The 23,201-nt window shown below is 37.6% G+C and overlaps 3 protein-coding genes across 5 annotated transcripts in view; all 3 read right to left on the bottom strand.

Moving 5' to 3' along the window:
- Nucleotides 1-2,304: 2,304 nt before the first annotated feature.
- morf4l1 (mortality factor 4 like 1) lies at nt 2,305-7,610 on the bottom strand. Its single transcript, XM_008412183.1, has 12 exons — nt 7,473-7,610; nt 5,921-5,967; nt 5,757-5,824; nt 5,584-5,670; nt 5,367-5,444; nt 5,227-5,252; nt 5,027-5,118; nt 4,801-4,902; nt 4,131-4,219; nt 3,840-4,012; nt 2,833-2,917; nt 2,305-2,755 (listed from the first exon to the last, which is right to left on the bottom strand). Exons 1-12 carry the CDS (start codon nt 7,510-7,512, stop codon nt 2,671-2,673), a joined length of 972 nt encoding a protein of 323 aa, XP_008410405.1. The 5' UTR covers nt 7,513-7,610; the 3' UTR covers nt 2,305-2,670.
- A 119-nt stretch (nt 7,611-7,729) lies between these two features.
- On the bottom strand, nt 7,730-21,413 carry pias1b (protein inhibitor of activated STAT, 1b). Its single transcript, XM_008412184.2, has 14 exons — nt 21,353-21,413; nt 16,965-17,397; nt 16,696-16,780; nt 16,522-16,569; nt 15,526-15,616; nt 15,276-15,410; nt 15,058-15,163; nt 13,837-13,910; nt 13,465-13,625; nt 12,681-12,814; nt 12,411-12,588; nt 12,024-12,160; nt 11,850-11,887; nt 7,730-10,455 (listed from the first exon to the last, which is right to left on the bottom strand). The coding sequence occupies exons 1-14, from the start codon at nt 21,374-21,376 to the stop codon at nt 10,129-10,131; spliced, it is 1,971 nt and encodes a 656-aa protein (XP_008410406.1). The 5' UTR covers nt 21,377-21,413; the 3' UTR covers nt 7,730-10,128.
- A 472-nt stretch (nt 21,414-21,885) lies between these two features.
- Nucleotides 21,886-23,201, bottom strand: part of skor1b (SKI family transcriptional corepressor 1b) — a 6,313-nt gene continuing 4,997 nt past the window's right edge. For 2 of the 3 annotated variants that reach the window (XM_008412185.2, XM_008412187.2), the window contains 2 exons: nt 22,981-23,055; nt 21,886-22,623 (listed from right to left, as the gene is read on the bottom strand). In XM_008412185.2, coding sequence (XP_008410407.1) covers nt 22,526-22,623; nt 22,981-23,055 — 173 coding nt within the window. In that variant the 3' untranslated portion in view covers nt 21,886-22,525. The remainder of the gene's footprint in view (nt 22,624-22,980; nt 23,056-23,201) is intronic. The other variant, XM_008412186.2, reaches the window with a different exon arrangement.

Here is a 23,201-nt window from a genome sequence, read left to right as displayed (position 1 = left end):
GCAAATTAATTTTACAAAACGTGGAAATAAGAAAATAAGCTTCAACTCCAAACGGCACTGCAACTCTTTGCTGGTGCACATTTGTCTGATTTGGAGTATTCAAAATGTGAATTGTTTATATTTGCAATATATTTCTTTATTATATATAATATAGAACTATTAGACTATAATTTGCAATAATTATTTTAAGCTCAAGGAATTTACAGGTATATCTGAAAAAATAGAACATTGGGGAAAGTTTAATACTTTTTGTCATTTCTTTCACACACAACCTTGGTTATTCAACCAAATATTGATTTCTGAACTCTTCCCGCGTTAAAACCTTGGTATTGTTGTTTCTAAATTAATATGAACTTGTTTTTTTCTTTGCAATATTTGAGGTTTGAAAGCTTTGCATCTTTTTCATTATTAGATTTATTCTGCAAATAAATCTCAATTTTTTGCTTGAAATTTCTAAGACATGTTGTCAGTAGTTCACAAAATAAAAGAACAATGTCCATTTTACTCAAACATACTATATAGCTTTAAAAAGTAAAATCAGAGAAACTGATCATTTTCAGTGGTCTCTTAACTTTTTCCAGAGCTGTGTTTAAATGCACATTGATTTATCTAAGTATTTCAAAGGAATTGTCAGGGCTACTGATAATTGTGGCAAAATAAGGTCAACAGAGTTTAAAACCATATTTTTACAATTTTAGACAGTGCAATAAAAGATGAATTTATCTCAAGGCTTCTCACATGTTCAGCAGTTGTGCTCATAAATCTTTTTCTTCTCTTTTGGCTTTTCCCTTCAGGGGTCGCCACATCGAATCATCCGTCTCCATACAGTCGTATCCTCTAACCTCACACCAACTAACTTCATGTCCTCTTTCACCACATCCATAAATCTCCTTTTTGGTCTTCCTCTTGGCCTCCTCCCCACTGGCTTCGACCTCAGCATCTTTCTACCGATATGACCATTGTTCCTCCTCTGAACACGTTCAAACCGTCTCAGTCTGGACTTTATCTCCAAAACCTCCAACATGAGCTATTCTGGTGCATTAGGACTAATCTTCAATCCGTTTTAAACAGAAACTACTAGGACAAAAATAGCTAAAAACCATCCATCACACTAAGAAGTGGTGTTTTGTGCAAACAATGTATAATTTGTCCCTCTCTGAATAATGACACCACTAAATGGCTCTTTTGTCTCTTGGTTTACATGACGGCCCAGAGGGTGGCCGGACCCGTTATGTTTAGGATTAGCTGTGGCAGTAACGCAAGAGGAACAAGGAGCAGGGTACGTGGGTTTTCAGAGGAGGCCCCAGTAAATGTGGCTCTTCCTTATGGTGTTTTTATTTTAAGCCATCAGGGTGCAGCGAAGTGAGAACTCTACAGTAAAAACACATCTGCTTCTGGTTAGGGCTGGGGAAACTTGGATTAAACAAATTATTTTTAAAAAAAGAAGAAAAAGAGTTAAAATTGTTCTGGCCATAATAAATGCAAGTGTCTCACAGATGAAACCACAAATCAGCCTCAAGCTAATATTTGGTTTCTCTCTTTTTCATGGTGTGAAGACACAACAATGGGGGGCGGGGGAACAAATGGAGGCGGCAGAAAGGAGAAAGAACTTGACTTCAAAATATATACTATGTTCTTTAAAAAAAAACAAAAAAAAACAAAAAAACAGCAAATGCAGAAAATTATTTCCACCAGCCTTTATGTTAGATGTTTGCAGAGTTACACTGTGGTAAAAGCCATCAGAGCAGGATACGACAGTCTTGAAAGTTTGCGTCTCAAGGTAAAGTAAGCTTGTTTGAAATTCTTCCCGAGAGTTTGAATTATCAATATCTTATTCCATTCATAATTATCTTCCAACGTCAACCAGTTTGCTTAAAAGTCAGAACTTATAATACAACAAAAATACATCCGGAAGTGAAACATGGTGGTGGCAGTATTATGGCGCATTAATGTTTTTTCCTGAGTGGATGAGAAACTCGATAAGAGTTTAGTAAGGAGCCATCCTGGAAGAAAACCATTTGAATGACTTGGATCAAAGTATATTCCTGTCCACCTTGTGGCAAAAGTTAAAAATTGTTGTTCACACACTTCCTCTAACCAAACTGACTCAGATTGAGCTAATTTCATCAAGACAATGAACAAAATTTCCATCTTTAGACACAGAAAGCCAATGAATTATAGTCTATATTTGATCTTGGTAGACAGGTGTTACTAACAATAACTACATATCAGTTTAATTAAATAAGGAATAGAAAAGTGACGTCAAACAAACCAAGTGGGACTATAAAAGACAGCACAGCAGGAAACGAATGAAAGACTTTTATTAGAAAATAACTGCTTCCAGGACGTTTGTAACCAGTATCTGTTTCAAGTCAAGAAAAAGAAGGAAAAAAAAAACGGTGCTGTCCAAATCTGTGAATTAGCCTCAGACAAAAAAGCAAAGTAAACATAAAAGTGGTAATCAAAAATATACCAATACGGGGGAAAAAGTTCTCAGCAGCGTTCCTCTTGGAAAAAAACCCAACTTCATTCACACATGATTCTTCTGAGAAGCAAAAATAATGTTACAAAATCTGTGCTTCAAATAAAGTCGTTTCTTTTCAACTGAAAGAGTTTTCTGATCTTTAACACACAAAGGTTTCAGATCTAACTAAAAAAATAAAATAAAATTTAGACCGCCTTTCGATGGTACTCTGGAGGAGCAACTTCATAGTCGCTTGCATTGAAGAGTGACGCAGAGTTCTTAACGAGATACCTGAAAAAGAAACAAACGCTCGATTATGCTGCAGGTTCTTCATTTGAAGGCTTGTTGAATAAGTTACCAGAACTTACTTGAGAAAGTCTTGTAGGTAACTGAGAAGCAGCGCAAGACTCTTCTCGTCCAGGGGAGTGTATGCCAGCATGGCCCCAATTCTCACTGTCAAAACAAAAAATTCATCAACTTTGAATGGATTTTTGAATAAAGAGGTACAAAAGTGCCAAAACTATATTATTAAAATTTGAGTCAAATGGAATATATTTTATAAACATTAAAGAAGGGAAAATGCAGCATTTATTTACTATGCATTTTATTCATGTTATTACCTAAAATATGCATTAATAATCACAAAATAAGCTTGTTTAAAAGTAATTGTTTATGTAAATGTCATGGTCTTATGCTGCAACACATTGTAAATTTATCTGATATCGCCGTCCACCAGTCAGTGGAGTTGGTTGCTATGGAGGTCAGCCAATCACATGTTTGGATCTACCATGACGAGCCACATTAAATTATTTCAAATTGCAATGCAGCACAAAAACTATAACAAAACTCAAAAACAGATTAAATAATCATATACTGCTTCCAAAAAAATTTCTAATTGCATTTCATTTTTGATTAGATATCAAAATATACCATCACTAAAACACTTACAAATACATTTATTAACTTGTTGATATACAAAAATAATAATTCAATTTATTTATGGCCTAAATTCTGTCCCGTCTGAAGACGGGACAGAATTTTTCTGTAAATAATCTTAGAAAAAAATATAATACTGATAAATATCACCTTTCAGTAATACGTTTTCAGTATTTCAGTAATAAGTTAAGATATTGACAATGAGGCAAAAGGTATGTAAATAATCAACTGAATAATACATTGTCAATTTAATTCTTCTATTATTTAAACTAACATAATACATTGTCGATTTAATTCTTCTCAAAATCTCTCAACCCAAATGTAGGAGATGAAACTGAGCCTAAAAGCAGTTGAAGCATCTGAATTATTTTTTTTTTGTTGACTGCTGCTATTCACAACCATTCTTTATAAAGATTCTTCTTTTGTTTCGAGTGTTTACCGAAAAGTCTGAGCAGGTGAGGCGCGCCGTAGATCTGAGACATGGCTGTGTCGGGGTGGTTCGCCAGGATGTCTGCGTACTGAGGCCGCTCAAATTTGTAGAGAAGCTGCGTCCCCAGCATGACGTTGAAATATTCACGGATACCGGCGACCACTTCATTCACAGCAAACTCCCTGGGTGTTGAAGGAAAACAAGTTGCACCGGTAAAGACATAGGTTTCTCTTGGCATTTCTGGAGCTGGCTATAAAACAAATCCTGGAAAAAAATAATAATATGAAGGCAAGTCTTTACTTGCTGTCAGAGTTTCCTCTTGATTTTTTGTAGTTTCCATAGTCTTCGAGGACAGCGTCAACGTTTTTTTTGGCTGGAAGGTGAAAAAGCTGAAGAAAAACAAATTGAAACATAATTTTGGAAGCTTCTCTCTGTGGCTTACTTACTGGAACTCTTAAAAGCCTTAAAAAATATGTATTTTATTGCTGCAGCATAATCTCACCCTGGTTTTATCTATCTTTATTTATTATTTACCCATCTGGGGGGAAAAAATTCTAATACAAGGGTAAAAAAACTTTCAGTTAGTAATACGTGACTTCCTGTTTGCCTGGTGATGCAACAGTAATCAATTTCTTTTAGCCATTTTTAAAAATGTAAGAGAACCTGACATTCAAGCAGACCGGACAAGTGCTGGTCATTGTAAACCAGGAAATGGGATGAAGAAAAACAGCCACCTACCTAAATCTGTACATATCTACAGACAGAGAAAAAAAACTCAACTCTAAATAGCTGAAAATGTGATTCTGAGGAATATTCTCTCTTCCATAACCTCTGGGATAAAATTATTGAAGAGACTGAAATCATGAACTTTTTAAAGAGTCTTTTTTTTTTTTACCAGACTCTTTACCAAATGCACCGCAAGTGTGATGAGAACTCTATATGGAAATATGACAAAATGTTGATTATGTACCTGTTTTTGACGTGTGATCAGATCCCAGTCATCCACAAGCCACGGTTTAAGCTCCTCTGGGATTTTTACCTTAACTTCAACTCTGTTTATAAAGGTTTCCTCCTAAGTAGAACAAAACAAAACATTGTTTCATTTGTGCACCTTATATGAATGATGTCCTTTAAGGATCAAAAATATGTTGTTTTTATGCTCTGAACGTAGTCATTATATGGAATCCTGGACCTACGCTCTCAACAGTTGGGTCAACTCGTGCTCTCTTCTTCCTGGGAGGATGGGTTGGATCTCCTCCTGAACTTGTTCCCTCTCCTGCTCCAGGAGCTGCAAACACACACATTTACTTAATTAACACGTCTAATGTAGGCGAAAATCAACTCTTTTAATTTAAATACTTTTAATGTTTAAGAGTAAAGCAACATATATACTCACTCTTCTGTTTGTTCTTTTTGGTTTTTCTGGAAAAAAAATAAAACACAACTCAAGTTTCTGTTATGAAGTTTGATAAAGAAAAAAAAAAAAAAAAAAAAAGAGGAGATGGAAAAAAACCCAACAATGGCACAATCACTCACACATCATTTTTCTGCGATGCAGCAGGGATCTTCTTATTCGGTGCAGCTCCCCTCATTCTCCCTTCTACATAATGGTCTCTAAATTGAGAAAAAAAGTGTAGTTAAGAATATGTGGTTCTGATGAAATGAGACAATTTTCCAGAAAATTACGGAGAGAAAACAAAACAGATTAAATCAAACGGAAAAGACTGAATGCATGACATCATAGTGGACTTACTGATTGGCCCTCTGAAGCTCTTTCTGTTTCTGAAGATTACTGTCCACATACTTCAGAACTCTGCTTTCAGGAACCCATTCGTCCCAGCTGAAAGAGAAAATATTATTCGAGTACTCAAGCCACTGTTACAAATATGCAAGTGTAGACATTTATTATCCGAGCTGAACACTCACTTCTTATTCCAACCACTGTAATGAATGAAGTATTTGATCTGTTTGTCCTTGATATTAATCTTAACACACTGCAAAGAGAATTACCAATTACTGTCAAGATTGAAAGAAAAAAAAAAAAAAATCAAGAGGGCGATTATAAGGATAGTTTAACTAAGGAGGCCTACCTTAGCTTCGTAGAGCAATGGCCCATGAAAACACAGCACTCTTTCACCTGCATTGGAAATAAAACAATTAAGTTCCACTGAAGAAATATGAAAAACTATAAACAGGAAAGGACATGTTTTAGCGCCAGACAAACTTATTTTCTTATGACCCTACAAATTATGTTTCTAAGATTTTTTTTCCATCTACATAATTTTTTTTAGCTCCTTAAAAAACATGCAGAAACAAAAAAAGAACAGATGACTTTTAAAATATTTTTATCTAATTTCTGACTCAAGCAAAGAAAATTGAACCGAGTCCAGATCATTGTGTCATTTATTTGTGATCTGATGGAGGCTCTGGAGCAATTAGCCAATTTGCTATTTCCCGTTTAACAGCAACATGTTGCTATTTTGTCTCTGCCCATCTACATTATGTGTAAAAAATGTCTTACCCACTGTGTCAAGTATTGATAGGGATTATGCAGACAAGTAAAATTACTCTTGGTTAAACTAAATAAAGATATTTCATGATTACTTTAGTTAATTGATTGCCAAAGTGGTAATAAGTATATCCAGGCAGACATTAATTGATTCATTTTGGCTTTAAAATAAACACAACAAAAGAACGAAATGGTCAGCGCCTTCAGAAGGTGAGACGCATTTTACTAATTGTGACCAGACGGAAGTTACAAAAATTCCGAAAATTGTGTACAAAACTAAACTTTTCACTTGCTCTTTAGACCCGAGTAAATTATTTTTGAAAGTATTTACCAAAACCAGTCAAAAGAAAAAAAAAAAAAAGACAAACATTGCAATACATCATTTTTGAGTTGCTTGTTTTGTCCGGCCTTTAGCGTTGAAGAAATATACCGGAAGTAAAAAAAAAAAAAGGCTCAGGTTGTAGTTTTTTTTTTAAACCTTGCAAATAACTTCTATGGTCATTCTGGGCTTCCGTACACTGTACTTTATCAAAAAAGGCATTCATCTTGATTTTAGCGTTAACTTTCAAAACAGTTACTCGTCATAGATGTATATTCTTCCGAGCTGATATGAAGATTATGGCAAGCTATCAAACAAAACAATTCGGTTCTTGGCGGGTACTTCTGCTCCGAAGTACGGATTTTTCAGCTGCAAGTAAGCGTGGCATTCCTAGCTTGGTTCGCTTTTCCATAAAAAAAAACAAACAAAAAAAACTAATACTATCTGTATGTACATATACTCAAAATGGCAACAATAGACAATGGTTAGAAAGACTAAAGTCAGCAAGATTTGAGCTAACGGTTAGCTTAGTAAAATACTGTCAGAGGTGGGCGGTGAAGTCTCTCAGTAGCTAACGCTATCTGAATGAAGTTAAAACTCTCTCTAAAATTAACACAATGCACTCTAAATCAGAAGCTTCATTGAAGCCATGGATACACGGCTAAAACTATCAAATCTAATTAATAACAACCCGTTGTGTCTTTATTGCAACAATGACGGCTAGCCGCTCCACCTCCAACAACTGCCATATTTAGGCGCTTTAAAGCGGACAGAAACTCACGCGAAACAATACGACAAACAAACAATTACATACCTTCTTGAAATTTAGGCTTCGGGTCCTGTTTCGGCGCCATTCATGGATTAAGCTATCAAAATTTGGGAAAAATCTTCAGGTCCCATTCCAGTCCACCGCGGCGCCGCTATCCAATGACGTCATCCTTCTTCTTCTTCGGTGGATGTTTTTTGGTGGTTGGCAACCAGCATAATATACGTAACCGCCACCTACTGGGACGAAAGTGCAAAATGTTAAACGACAAACATGAAATAATGAGGACTTCACAAGTAAACTGCTTAAAGTCAAATCAAGTTTTTCTTTATTAATCCTGACTTTCTAATCTTTATCTTCAACCCACCAATGCAGCATCTTAGTTTGATGTTTGCCTATTTTATTAACTTTCAATCAAACCTGTCGAGCAAATACCGCCTCTTCTTTACTATTTTTTTAAACCCGCTTCTTTTACAGATAAACACAGGTTTAACCACAAATATACAGATCTTTAACAAAATCTGTGTAGTTAGATGGAGAAAGCATCCTCCCTCTTATAATCACAAACTCAAGAGAATGTGAAAACAGGTAAGTTTCTTGATTAATTGAGAAGACTAAGTGCTTCCGTAATATAATGTTGCAATAAAACATAAATTTATCTTAGGTCTAAACATCTTGACTAGAGGCGTCAATGAATGTCTCTCACATTATAAAAGCCCAAAGTGTTGGACATTAAAATTCACTTAAAAATTACTTCAGGTTTTAACATCCTTTACCCCTATCCAAATTTAGAAACCTTTTTATCCAGCAGCTACAGCCAAACTAGTGATTATAATTAATATGTTAGACAACCAATTGCTTTACTTATGTAAACTGTTTAAAAATTATGTGAAATGTTTTTTAATGCCTCATGTAACTGAGGAATCTTTAGAGAACTAAGCCTGCAAAGACCTTTTGTTTGCTTTCTACAGGCTTAAATCCTTGCCAATATCAATCAGCACAGTAGATCTCATCTCTTTTCAAAATGATCAAAGCGTCTATTGAGTTATTGACATCATCTTATAGCAAAACAGACAGAAACTAAAAATGTTACAATGCATGTCAAGCAACAGTGATATTTTTAAATAGCAATAATTATATAATTACAAAAGAAATATCACATACAATGACAGCAATGCATATTCACAAATCAAACCAATGCAGAAAGTATATATGATAATAAATAAACCTAATCATAAAGACAAGTCAAGGAGAAAAGCAAAAAAAAAAAAGGGAGGCATTCATAATGACTTTAAAGTTGTTTTACCTCTGGGCCAAAATGTATGTTGTGATTCACTCAAAACCTAAACTATCACAGTAATCTTGAAGGCTGTTGCAAATACATTAAAAACCAAAAAAAAAAAAAGAAAGAAAAAAAAAAAGACTATGTATCCTGTGGCCTCACTACAGAATCGCATAGCACTCAAGTAGGTGAGCTTGCAGGTAACCAGCAGACAGAGAAAGCTGAAGACGACTAACTGGGAACTGTAACGCTTAACTGCTCCACACAGATTCGATGCACGAAAACAAAAGGAAACAAGTGCTATAATAAAACATCAACATAATGAAATGTAATTTACTTATTTAAACTGAAAATAAAATAAAATAAAAAAATAAACACAGCTATAGCCTTTCAAACTGACCAGAAACTAGCCATGTCTTGTATGTGGAGCAGAAATTTGTCAGCTGGTCACTTCTGTCTAGTTTTCTATTAAGTTTTGAGTAATACACAAAATAAACAGTTATACATTAAAGAAAAATGCTAACTTTTGCAAGTATATATATATATATACTTATATCTACCATATATAAAGGTCCAATCGTGGGTGCTAGCTGGACCAGTGCCCTTCATTCACACACTGAAACAGTCTGATCAACCTGACTTTCTCCCAATTAAGGTGTAGATTACATAGAGTCTGAGCAACAAAACAGTGTTCACTGTTCTTTGATTCGACTAAGATGAGCGAGAAGAGAAAGAGAGCAGCAATGAAACACAAGGATCACGCACTCTCTCCTGCATTTCTAGTGGCAACAGTTCCAAGAGGCATAGGAATGCTTCTTTCAAAAATAGCACACACCTAATATAACTTACATCATAAATAATTCTTTAAAAACAACAACCACAGCATGAATGTGTTAAGAGAAAATAAATGTACAATGATGGCAAAAAATAAAAAATAAAACAAATGGCCAATCTTGCTGCTGTCAAAACATTATGACAAAGATGACACCATTTAGAACATAAAGTGCTACACATTTTCCCGTGTTGCTGAGGCTCACCTTTCATCAACAACAAGCCTGTTTTCTTTATATTCTAAACATGTCCCGTTTGGTGTTGACTGCCTGGGGACTGTGCATGTATGCTGAAATAATGCCGTTGACATAAAATATCGAAACAAACTGTAAAAACCAGGTACAAAAGCTACAATATAATCAAAGACCACATGAAGAGGTGTGGAAAAAGTCTTCAGTATTCACACAAAAATATCAACGGAAGTAACGCACTGGACAAGAGGCGTCCCAAGTTTATATACATATGATAAGTAAAATTGAAAATAGATTTTTCCTCTCTGTACATAGCACTGTATTCTTTCATCTTCCACTTTTAATATTTACAAAAGAACTCCTGTTCGAGGTCTCCCTTGTGCTTCAGTTCAACGTGGATCTAGTCAAGAGAGATAACGTCAGATAAGGAGCCGTAAATGGCCGCCGCCGCCGCTGCCTCCATAGAGGACCGTGACAATCCAGAAAGGCCGTGGCTGTCTCTTTCCTTGTCGCGTTCCCGTAGACTGCTGGAAGACACCAAACTGCTGGTGCTGCCACTGTTGCTGCCTCCGTTGGCGGTCGCCAGGGTGCTGCCCCCAGGGGTGCACGACTGCTCCCGCAGCATCTGGGAGGAGCTGTAGGGCAGGAAGCGGTTGAGGAGCAGGTCGTGGTCCTCCGATGCGGACGCTGATGCGGCCGCTGCAGCAGCCATCACCATGTTGTAATGCTTCCACGACACAAAGGAGTCATTGTTAGCCACCAGCGGTAGAGCGACGCACAGTGCAAGCCACACGACACGAAGTTCAACTCAATGTTTTAGTGGGGTTGGCTCAATTTGCTGCTTTGCCAAATCACATAGCCATTTCATTTCTTACAATGTCTATTTCATGCCTACAAACTGTTTCATGCTCATGTGCTTGTAGTGCAGTGAAAATCTTTCACTTCTTTATTAAAGAGAGACATTTCAAGTCAAACAAGATCTAATGTAAAACAAAGTAATACTATCGCTTTCACTTATTATGAGGGAAAAAAACAATTTTCCAAACCAACCTGGACCTGTGGGAAAAAATAAAAACACTAATATTGTAGCATGACTTCAAACTTCCTCTGAAGACCTCAAATGTAGCTAAATTACCGTATTTTCCGCACTATAAGGCACACCTAAAAACCTTCAATTTCCTCAAAAGCCGACAGTGCGCCTTCTATATGGACCAATATTGAGCCACAACAGGTCTAGCAACTACGGTAAGCAGCCGCCGACTTCATTTTCGCCCGTAGAAGAAGCGCGCGGTGCATGCTGGGATAGTTGTCAGAATGCTGGTTTGTTTATAAAGTTTGACTGACCTATCTATCTACCGACCGTCTATAATCAGGTCGTCTGCATGTCATTTAGCACCACGTTCTCCATGAACATGCTGTGCGCGAACGGAGAAGGGTGACCATCGTCCGGCCCAGTCGCGGAAGACTCTCCTCGCCGACCGACCGGAGTCGGACTGTTTTGTTGATATTCCATTTAGTGCAGCTCCATCTAGTGGATGCATAACGTAACTCCAACCTCTACTGTAGCGTTTATTCTATGCGCCTTATAATCCGGTGCGCCTTATAGTGCTGAAAATACGGTACAACAATTCTGCAGACAGGTGTGAGTCAAAATCTCTCCACAATGATGTAGAAAGGCTCATTTTCCAGCTGATGACAGCTGTCACCACCAAATGAGGCTCAACCACTTATTATATTTACTAGCCAATTACTTTTTCAGAGCGGTATTAAATGTCAGTTAATTTTTCCCATTATTACATATTTGAATGAACTGACCCAGAGTAGTCTATGAAAATATATATATATTTTTTAAATTAATCAATATCAAAAGCAGCTCTAAAATGTCCCTGTGATGGGTACGAAACAACAAAACCTATAAGTAACAAACGCTAACTTATAGCGTAAACAGAGTGAAATTTTTACTTTGCAAGATGATTTTTACAGAAACATGTATAACGTATAAGGTATCATCATTGAATCATTTAAATCATATATTTCACAGAATAAAATAAATGTATTTGCTTTTAACTGTCAATATCACTCAATCCAGTGATGTAAGAGGAACATTTATAAATGACATACCTGATTGTCACTTTGGAGGAAGGAGAAAAAATTCAGATCTGTAAAAAAGAATAAATCATAAAACTTCATTCACCTTTTTAATAACACTCTGATTCAAGAAGCGGTAAAATTATTGGAAATTGCACTTCTTAGATGATTTGATTAAGTGAAATTAGGGGAAAGCACCAGCTTTACCAGGCAGATCGCTTGTGTGATAATAGTGGCGGTAGTCCTGAATAAGAGGAGGCGGGGGAGGAATGTAGCTGCTCTCCACAGGGGGCATGCTGGGAGTTCTGGCCACGGGTGAAGCTTGGCTGTGCAGGTTCAACACTCTAAACACAGACAATGCAGCACAAAATCAGAGACATTTCATGTGCATCTCACTAAATTAAAAGAATCGTAACGTATTTCAATTCAGTGTTTTCAATTCCAAAATGACTACTTGAAATACATTGCTTTATTTGCCAGTAAACGAGTTTCACTCCTTGAATTAAATTACTAAAATAAATCAATTTTTTTGATGATCTTCTAATTTTCGGGATGTTTCTAAACGAAAACTAACAAAGTGATTTTGAAACTTACCCTTTGTTTGGAGGCGGGGAAACAGGAGAGAGCGAGGGACAGACCCGTTTCGGAGGCGGCTCGTCGTCCTGCTCGTCCTCTGAGGAGGTATCCAGTGTCAAATCAATCACATCCACTTTCTTGTTGTTGTCGTTAGACGACCCTCGTTTGTGCTCATGCGAGTCTGTTCTGGACAAATCTACCCACAGAAAAGCGAAATGAAAGAAACTTCACTCTGTGTTCAAGGATCGATACTGGATTGGGAGGCTGCGGAAAGCGCCAGCTACACACCGCTGTCCACGCCGTTGTAGGACGCCGACACCTCCTGAACTTCTTTCTTTGACTTCATGGGGGCCCAGCTTCCATCTTCCTTGAACTGGATTTCGTCACAGTCAGAGCAGCTGTTCAGGATTTCCATGAACAACCTGTGAAAACAAGCAACCTGTAAACACCTTTGACACAAGCTTCGCCCAAAATGTTCACTTTCATCACAATTTAGATCAATTTCCTTCAAGACACAATATATATTTATTAGTAGCGCTGGACAATAGATTGAAATGTAATAGCCGGTGCAATATCCTTATGTACAACAGTGTCATTTCTGTTGCAATATTTAAGATGTTGTTATACATTAATGGTCTGAGGTAAATAATTTATTTGGCTGATTTGATGGATTGTATCTTCATGGCCACGATGGCCGCAATTTAGTGATGGAAAAGAAAGACAAGTTGGGATTATTTGGATTAATCTCATCTGAAATAATCCCTGGAATATTCAACAATATTGCAATAAACATGTTTTTTTCGAAAATGATGCAACAGGCAACACGTTACACAAACTTTAAATGATGGAAAATTGCTTCTTACATTCTGAAAATAATGAAAATATTCTGCTGTGTTATTCCGCAGCTAGCTGCACAGTTATCCTTTTCAGATATAATCTACCAGGATGTAGAGTTAAAAAAACAATAATTTTAAGTTTTATGAACAAAATTGAGGAGATGGGGCGTTCTAGTCATAGCAGATATTTTAAACCAAATTTTAGAAGATTTGACATGAATTACGATGGCGCTCACCCATCTATAATAAGATGCTCATATGGAGCCTTCTTGTCACAAACCGGACACACCCATGTCGGCTTCTTCTCGTTCATTTGGATATAAAGTGTAGCATCAAAGCACTGTAGGTGTGAGCATGTCATTGATCGGCAAGGGATGGTCAGCCTCATCTTCCCCAGCTGTACAAAGAGAAACACAAGAGAGCAGCAGTTAGTAAAATGTGACCGACTCCTAATAATAAACCCCAAATAGCACAGTTTGGTTCTTTAATATCCGTCCCTCTTTTTGATACTATGTGTTACACAGCACAAATAATATCCTTTTTAAATTAAAACCCTATTGTGATCACAAAGACTTAAAATGAGCAGGATAGTACTAAAGAGTATTTACAGGACAAAGGAGAGAAACTCGTAGACTGGTGGTCGCTATCTCACTCTCTGGATCCGCTGTCAGTTTCTCCTTGACTGTCAGATGGAAAGAGAGAAAGAAGGTTAAACATCTACTTAGCCATCTATATTTACCACGAGCGTATTTATGTAACCTTCAGTAAACAGTAAAGTTAGGTTAACATTTAGATGAATTAAAGCAACAAAAAGGAGCACTAAACAACTGAAATCATATAGTAGTTTAGATACGGTAAACATATGTTGTATATACCACTTTAAAGGAACTATAGATCTTCAAAGCCACTGTGAAGAAAGGTTCAGAGACGGAGGACGGTTCATTTTAACATTTACAAACAGACCGAGGTGATGTCAACAATGTAAAATATGGCTTAAATTCATTCCTCTTTAATGTGTTCTTAAAATTCAAGCGGTTTTGATGTGTTTTTCTTTGAAGGTTTACAGTGGGGGATCTTTAAATCCAGGCCCTCATCCTGCCAAATTTAGACATGTCTCTGGTCCAACACAGGACAAGTCAAGCAGCTGAGTTACCTCCTCAGTCTGCAGTCAACTTCTCCAGTCCTGCTACTGACCTCATTATTTGACTCAGGTGTGTTGAAGCGCAGAAAGAACAAAGGCTACATTCACGCAGCAGGCAAATGCGACCCAAATCTGATATTTTTCACCACATGCGACCTATATCCGACTTTTTCAAGGAAGTCTGAGCGGCCCAATTCTAATCTTTTCACACACACACACACAAAAAACAACTATTTGTACCACTTCCATATGTGGGAAAAACTGTTGGCCATATATCCCAAATCGGACATGTATTCAATTGTTGTCAAAACGTCTGCAGCCAGAACGGTCGTGTCACATTTTATCCAAATTTTATGTCACTTAAGACATGCGTCATAAAATTGTACCAGACAAAACAAGACACAGTAAATCTGGACGTAAACAATGACTGAAAAATATAATTATGACTTTATGGAATAAGTCTTTGTCAGTGAAGCACATCTCAGTCACAACACTCCTACAGCACAGCCGTTTTTAATTAAAACTGGAAAAGGTCTTCTTGGCTTTCAAGTCAAGACCAGAATTTGAAAGAAAAGAAAAACTCAAAATTTGATACTTTGATATATACACTGCTCATTTATGGCTTTAAAGCAAGTTGTTTCTATTGCCCAACATTTTTTTTTTACTATTAAGCAAAGTGTTTACTTACTCAAGGCTCTTGAGTGGTCAGGATTCCTAATCCCTTTGGCCCGTAGTCTTTGTAACAACACTGCAGATGACTGCTGTCTTACCAAATACACCGCCATAGAAAAACACTGACCACAAAAAAAAACAAAAAAAACAAAAACAAAACACAAATGTCATGCAGATGGCTCACATACTGCTCCATTATTATTATTTCTCAACATTCTCATACAGTAATCTCACCCTTCCGATTTCTGATGTCCAAGACACCACAATTGTGTTGGGGACAGTGGTAGATAGCCGGACAAGAGACGTTATGTTGATGGGACGACTGGGCCTTTTTGGTTCCACCCCATTTTTTGTGGGAGGGAGATATCCCTGTAAACAGAAAAAATAAAAAATAAAACACACAAAAAACGTTTATTTCACATTAGCAAAATAAAAAGAAACCACACAAAACTCTAAACCATAGCAAAATAAGGCTTAGACTTACTGGGAGATTACATGGTTTGCCATTAACCTTCACACACAAATTGGGGGGGAAATGGTCCTCTTGCGGACAGCTCGTCTCCGATAAGCAAAATCTGAAAATGATAAAAAATAAAATAAAATAAAATAATAATAATAATAATAATAATAATAATAATAATAATAATAATAATTGATTACGGTTTAACTGTGAAGTAACTGCAACTGGATTCTAATAGACAAACATTTCCACTATAAACTAGGTTTACTTCAATAATATAGGATTTCTTTTGCGATGTATGTAGAGCACTTCCTGAAAATGTATTTTATTACTGTTTATAGTGATATGAGAGTATTTTTACAATGAAATGTGTGCCTTGGTGAGAGACTAATGTAAAATGGGATATTTTTAAAACCATAAGCTGTCAGACTGTCAGGCACAAAAAGGCTAAGGGACTTCTCAAAAACCTTTTCATCAGTCTTTTTCTTCTTTCCTCTCTTCCATATAAAGATCAGATTTATGGAGCGGATGCCTCCATCAACAGATTTTCTCTTCAAGAGTTACAGAGCTGGCTGTTGTTCTGATTGACGCTCTCCTGGCTCAATCTTTAAGTGAGCCAGGAAATGTTGAATCCATTATTTAGTAGGCTTGGAGTCATCTCACGCTCCACTTTCAGGGAGAGAACTAAACATTCCTCCATCTTCAACACTTGTGACATTGCTTTACAACTCAACTCCGCTTTAAACTCCTCTGCAACTATTTCCTGACCCGTCTGCTACGCTCCTTACTCTTCGGGATGCTGTTTGTTTATCTAATAAACAAGTGGATTCTGATTTTTTTTGGTCTTTAAAATGGCAAAATGTAGAAAAGTTCCAGATGTATGAACGGCTTTAAATGACACTTGAACTTACAAGCAGGATTTCAGTGATGTTTTTATTGTTTTTGTATGTTTTAGAGCTTAAAGCAGAAATATGTCAAACACTAGACTGATACTCAAAATAAAGTGTGTGTTGGAAATACCTTAGTTGAACTTGAACAGCAAAGTCACATTTGGTCCCAGATATGTCCCTGAAAAGTTAGAATCATCGGTTTATTACACAATACAATGACAAAAACAAATTCAAAGTTAGGAATTTTACACGTTGAAATAGCAGCGGCACTATACACTGTTTGTGCCTTTATTTTCTCACTTACATTGAGCTGCTAATTTGTTGAACTTGCTGTGGTGTTAATGCAAAGGCATAACATGCTTCCTGGAAGCGCTGACTGTTGTCTGAAACTTTGAGAAAAAAGCCAGAAACACAAAGTCAGACGAGAAACTACAGAAAGTTTTTTTTTTGTGTGCACGTCTCTCAAGACTCATTGTTTAGCTGTACCTGTGATTTCAAAGCTTCAGTGGTATGCTCAAAGCAGGAGGAATGTTATAACTATAAACACAGCTGAGCAGCTGGTTGTGGACTCACCCAGGCTTGTTGGCTTAATGAGCTCATCTAGAACATCGTAGAATGGCAATCTCTGGAGCTTGACGTCAGGGTGTACAGGGTGCAGGGCGGAGGAGAGGTGAGGCAGACTCAGCTCATGCTTAGGTCCGAGAAGAGAAACAGGCAGCAGTGGTGAGGGAGAGCTGTGGCCGTCGAATCCTAGCTGAGCGAGGCCAGTGGGCAAGCTGGACGCAGAATGAACAACGGGAAGAGCTAGGTCCACTGGCGAAACCATTTTGGTTGGGAACCGCCGTCTGTAGAGTTCTTTGATCTTCATCTGCACAGCAGGACTGCAGCCAGCCTTGAGTAGGTGGAGAGCTTTGGTCAAAAGTTCATGTTTGCGCCCATGCTTATTCCGTCCTGCATAGCCCAACAACACTTGGAGCTCAGAAACTCGAAGGCTCATTACCATTTGCTGGTGGAAAAATGAAGAGTGGGGAAAAGGATCTATAAAAACTGGGAAAACGCAGTTTTCTAATCCACTATGAAACTACTACCTCTATTAAATAACCTGTAGCACTTTTTCTTCTTTAATATGAAACATTTAAAAAACAGAGATGTTTCCATCAGCCTTCTCCTGCCCAGTTTAATATAGAGGTAGTAGTTTGAAAAAAATGATCAGATTATCCATACTTTAGCTTCAAAGTAGAGATGTGCCGATCAGGTTTTTTCCCTGCCGATTCCGATCACCCATGAGGGCCGATCACCGATACTGATCACCGATACCAATCACATAATTATTTTTTTAAACATAAACACTACCGGTTACATTATGTGGAAAAAGGAACCATGAATTCACCTTAATTTAGACAAAAACTTGTTTTTAATAACTTTTCCCCCACAAAAAAACAACAGGCATTGTGCAAATTGTACTGCTATCAGTAATACTATCTTTAACAGACTGATAACATATGAAGGCTCTGGAGAGGCTAAATAATGCAAAAAGTCAAAATAAAACCTCTCAACATTGCCAAAAAATTCAAGCATAAAACCTTAACATTCAAAGGCAAATACAGGTTCCATTACAATAAACAATCCAGAGTTACTGAATGAAAACTTCCTGATAGCATGGCGGCTAGCTGATTACTGTTAGTTCTGATTGGCTGTTTCTGACTGAGCGGAGTAATTATGCAGAGCAGGGAGGAGATCGATTATTTTTTTCTGAGATTATCTGTCTCATGTTAGGACAGCGAAAGTTTTAATACGTATGTAAAATGTATTTATTAGGTTTGATGCTGCAGCTTTAAACAGGTTTGATGCTGCAGCTTTAAGCAGAGGTTCGGTGTGAGAGTCACTACCAGGTGGAGCAGATGCGGCGCTCCGTCTGTGAAATATTACTACCTGTAGTGCGTAGCAGCGGTTCAACAGCGAGAGCAGAACCAGCGTCTTACATCGCAGCTCGAAGACTTAAATAATTTTGCGGGTTATTTGTTTAGCTTTCTGACCGTCATGCTAATCCGAGTGAGTGTTTGTAGCTGTGCGCTGCTTTACCTGCTATCGGATCCTCCATATGTATTTTTTACTGCAGTGAGCCTCGATGTAGCCAAACTCCCGTCAAGTATGGCAGTAGTCCCCAACACCCGGTCCGTGGACCAATTGGGCAAGAAATAGTGAAATATTTCCGTTTTATGTATTATTTGAGACTGGAGGATCTTTTATTTTGAAAATCCTTTAACCGGATTCTCTCTGTTACTTGCACGCCAACATTGAGCCCACAAGCAGCGAAATGAGTAAGAAACAGATCAGATGTCTTTGGAAAGTTTCTTTGTGAAGGGGAAAAGGCCCAGAGAAGAGACAGGAGAATGGATTTATCCCGGACCGGTAGGTGAGTCCCACATTACAACCCCGCTCTGCGTAACATGCGGCGACCAGCTGCTAATGAGGTAATGAAGCTTCAAACTGCTTCACCACGTAGAGACCAAGCAGGCTGTGGATATAAGCAACACTTCAGGTGTTATTGTCTCTCATCACTCCCAAATGGGACCGTCTAGTTGCAGAGAAACAAGCTCAGGGCTCCCGTTAGTCAGTATCCTGAGTTAAAGTTTTCATGAAAGTAAAATGTTCGTTTTTGTGGCGCATCTGTATCTTATTTTGAAGGGATATGTAAACGTTATCATAGCGACCAGAGTCAGAGCGTTTGGGCTGCGGTCGAGAGGAGATGAGTAGAGCTCGAGTCTTAAGTCTGGTTTAGACGGAAAGATTTAGGAAAGATTTAAGAATTCTCCAAATCTCTGTGACCACAGAGCTGATAAAAGTAAAACAGGTTCGATCGGTTCGTGTGTCCAAGGCAGGAGCAACACGAACCGATTCCAGTCACGAACATCGCGATTCCAGAGGATAATCCAGTAAAACCCCCAACATAGCGGGAATTTAGAATAACCAAACACGGATAACCATGTAGAAGCAATAGTGATAGTTTATGGAGTCATTTGAATAAAAGACGTAACAAAAAGAAAAGCCGGTGGATAAAAGACGACGGGAGCAGTCGCTCTATTTGCTGCACTATTGATTTGGAGGTGAATGTTTTTTCATAGTTAACATTTTTAACTGAATAAAGATAATAATGAACTTTAGATTTAATAATAAACATTTCCACATATCATCTCCGATATCCACCGGACTCAGTTGCATTTGTCAGCTGTTTGGGATTCCCCTCTGTTCTTACGTCACCGCGCTTTTTGATTGGCTACCTGTCACATTCAGCAGGTCGTATTCTCGTTCCCAGACAGGAAAAAAACCCCACAGGTTGCGATAAAAACTCCAAGACAACCCAAATTGGGTATATTCAGGATTTAGCGGGAACACCCCTCCCCCCCCACACACACACACACACACTCCCACCCCGGGCCGCAGCAGAATTTTCCAAGTCTTGTCCGGTCCGCGGTAATAAAAAGGTTGGGGACCACTGAAGTATGGCATTGTTTTTAATGTCATATTAGATGAGTCGTGTTGATGCATTTTGACGTGCTTCAATTTTCCGCCGCAACACGCAAACTTCCCCATTCATTCACTGCGTTATAGTTGAACGTCGCTTAGGATTTGTTGCTGCGCGTTTGCTCAGTGTGAAGGAAAGAGGAGACCAGCTGCACATGCAGGCTGCGAAATGAGATGCAGGTGAYCRGTTTGTGTGATCGGCAACAAGAGACCGTGATCGGCGATCACCGATCATACCCTTTTTCACGGAAATCGGCCGATTATGATCGGTGGCCGATCGATCGGCACACCTCTACTTCAAAGCATATGCATGGTTAATGCGTTGAGGCCAAAGATGGAGTGAGTTCATAGCTTTTGATGCATGTAAAGAATAAGGGTAAAAAAACATAGCCTTTTATATATTTGTCCTGCCAATCACCAGTCGCAGACGATCAAGGTCAATTTAGCATATTCTAATCTCTGGGTATGTTATCTTGATATGTGAATTTAGACAATTCTGAAGTTACTATAAACCTGGATAACTTTTATCTGTTTCATGAGGAAACGAATCTAGATGTAAACACTCTCATAACACCTTAGACCCAGCCTGAAAGAATGTTTTGTACTTTATACAAAGAATAGCAGCTGTTTTATTATCAATGCATAAGCTTCCTTTTTCTTCTCCAAAAATAACTGTCGCTTAACAGCTACAATTATGTCAAAGTAAATGTCTATTATAAAGCAGGAGCAGCATTTCTGCACATAAGTGTGGTTTCATTAAATTAAAGAAAGCACTTATCATGCGCAGGGTACAATAACAATGTATGAAAATAGGATGGTGAGGAAGATAACAGATTTAGTTAGCATACACTAGCTACCATTGGCTATGCGATGCTGTCATTTGTCCTAAAAGAAACCAAATTCTTCATTTTTTACCATCGCCATGTATTTTTAAATGGATATACATCCCAAGCATTATCATATAACCGGATCTGCTATCAGAGACTACCATTCCTAGAAAAAGGAAGCAATATTTCAAGTTAACATGCGCTTCTCTTCCAGGGAATAGACATGGCCCATTTTCAACAGATAACCGTTCGAACATTAGTGTAAAAATAATAAAAGGTAGCCGAAACTGCTGCTTTGTTAAATTTAAAATACTGGCAATCGTTACGGTTTCATCCTTAATGAAAGCGATATATTAGATTTTGATCAGGAGAACCGCAGGGGAAATCTAACGGGAACGTCGGCAACAATAACAAAGCTAATGCTAACGAGCTTAGCAGAAAGCTAACGGTATTCTGGTTGTTTCTGCTCAGTTGTTTATTCATCATATATTTCCATAACAACCCAACTCAGCTCTTTGCTGTCGAATACCAAGAGTGATGTGGCGTTAAAATGCAAGTTCCAGTGACTGAAACATCTACTCGGCAAGCTAAAATACAGAGCAGGTTTACCTTCAGTTCCGCACTCTCCGCCATCTCGTTACATTAGGTGCGCATGCGCAACACTGTCTCCCTCAAGGGACTGAATGTTGTTCTGCGAATCCCAGAAGGGGGCGCTGTTGTAACGCTAGTAATCACTCGCATGTTTTTAAAACTATGAACGAAAGCATAATTGAATAAAACGGACACAGTGTTAGTGGTTAAATAATTTTAAACTAAAATTGACTGTTTTGTCTGAATGATCTCATTAGTTATGAGACGTGTTAATCCTAGGTGAAAATATTACGATTTGTAGGTTACCAACAGACGAAAACGTAGGCTGGTGACTTTTTTAAAAAAAAAAAAAATCAATATATTGGGTTATTTTATGTTACTTTACGGTACCACAATATACAAGTGAAAACTTACTTCGACCAATCAGCAACATAGTGATTTTTTTTAGTCTAACAAAGCAGCACTTACGCAGGATAATATTATTGGGTTGATTTAAAAAAATTAAAATACAAAGAACTGACAGTAATTACCACACCGACGCCAAAATGTGCCACGTTTCTTCAATAAAATGATTTATTTTTCAACAATGAAAACAAATGTTACAGGGACAAATAATCTACTCTTATTATAATATATGGACGCAGATGCACAGATTTCCTCCTCTAAATTATGTGTTTTTCCCATTCGTCAAAAACAAATACAACTACCAAACAGTGTATTTTGCTGTAATTTCCCGTGACTCATTTAAAGTGCATTTAATTGAATGTGAGTGACTGACCTAAAAAAAAAAAAGAAAAGACAAAAAGTAATAACATACTTATTTGTAATAGAGGAAAAGAGAAAAAAAATATTTCTGAACAAAAAAAACCCATAGATAATTAATTTCAAGATAGGACATTCACTGTCATTGCACTTTGCCACAAAAATGAAATGAGTTGATGGCATAATTTTAAGAAAAAAAATTACAACGTATGCAGGAAGGTTTCATAAATACTGAGGGTGGTAATACACTTTTTTTTCTTTCAATCTTACAAATAATTACAGGTTGGTCTGTTTTCAGTTCAGTTCCTCCAACTTTCCGCTGATGTTTATATTCCACTTTTTTTCCCCCCCAACCTCTGGTGTTTAACACAAGCGGTAGATGGATCCTTTTCACCCATCATCTGCCTTACAAATAAATATGTCCAATACTCAAGGCGGCAGCAGAGGAGATTTGAATGTGCAGGATCCCGTGCAGTGGCGAGGAGTTAACATCTTGCAGGAAAAATGGTGTAAAGCGTCGTGAGCTTCTAGAAGGAGAAAAACAATCAATAGTGCACAAGCAAACGGCTCCGGAAGATTATAGATACGCAATATCCGTGCTCTTATTTACAATAAAAGACGGTTGAGAGACATTTCAAGAGACCATAGCTTATAGCAAATCACGTTTTTTTGTTGGCGGACTGATCATTGCTTTGAGGGTAACATCCTTCAGCTATGCCATGAGACAGGACGCAATAGATCGTATTTGTAAATTCAATTTTAGTAAAAGTAGACAAGATCTTGAAAACGGACAGAATGAGGCAAATTGGGTTGAATTTAAACTACGCACACATCTTTGAAAACTTCTGCTGTGACTTTTCCCTCATTTGCTTTATTTTTCTCACCTCTGACGATGTGAAGCTGCTGCACCATCTCCTCCCTGTAGGAAAGCTCCCTTTTCATTTGATCTTGAAAATTATCTATGAAGCAAAAGTCAACATTAAATGTGGTGTTCCGCTCGGATGTAAGACAGAAAGAAAGAAAGAAAGAAAGAAAGAAAGAAAGAAAGAAAGAAAGAAAGAAAGAAAGAAAGAGAAAGAAAGAAAGAAAGAAAGAAAGAAAGAAA

Source organism: Poecilia reticulata, linkage group LG6 (assembly GCF_000633615.1).
Source record: "Poecilia reticulata strain Guanapo linkage group LG6, Guppy_female_1.0+MT, whole genome shotgun sequence".
NCBI lineage: Eukaryota > Metazoa > Chordata > Actinopteri > Cyprinodontiformes > Poeciliidae > Poecilia > Poecilia reticulata.
Note: the sequence above shows the minus strand (reverse complement) of the source record. Positions and strands in the feature narration are given on the sequence as shown.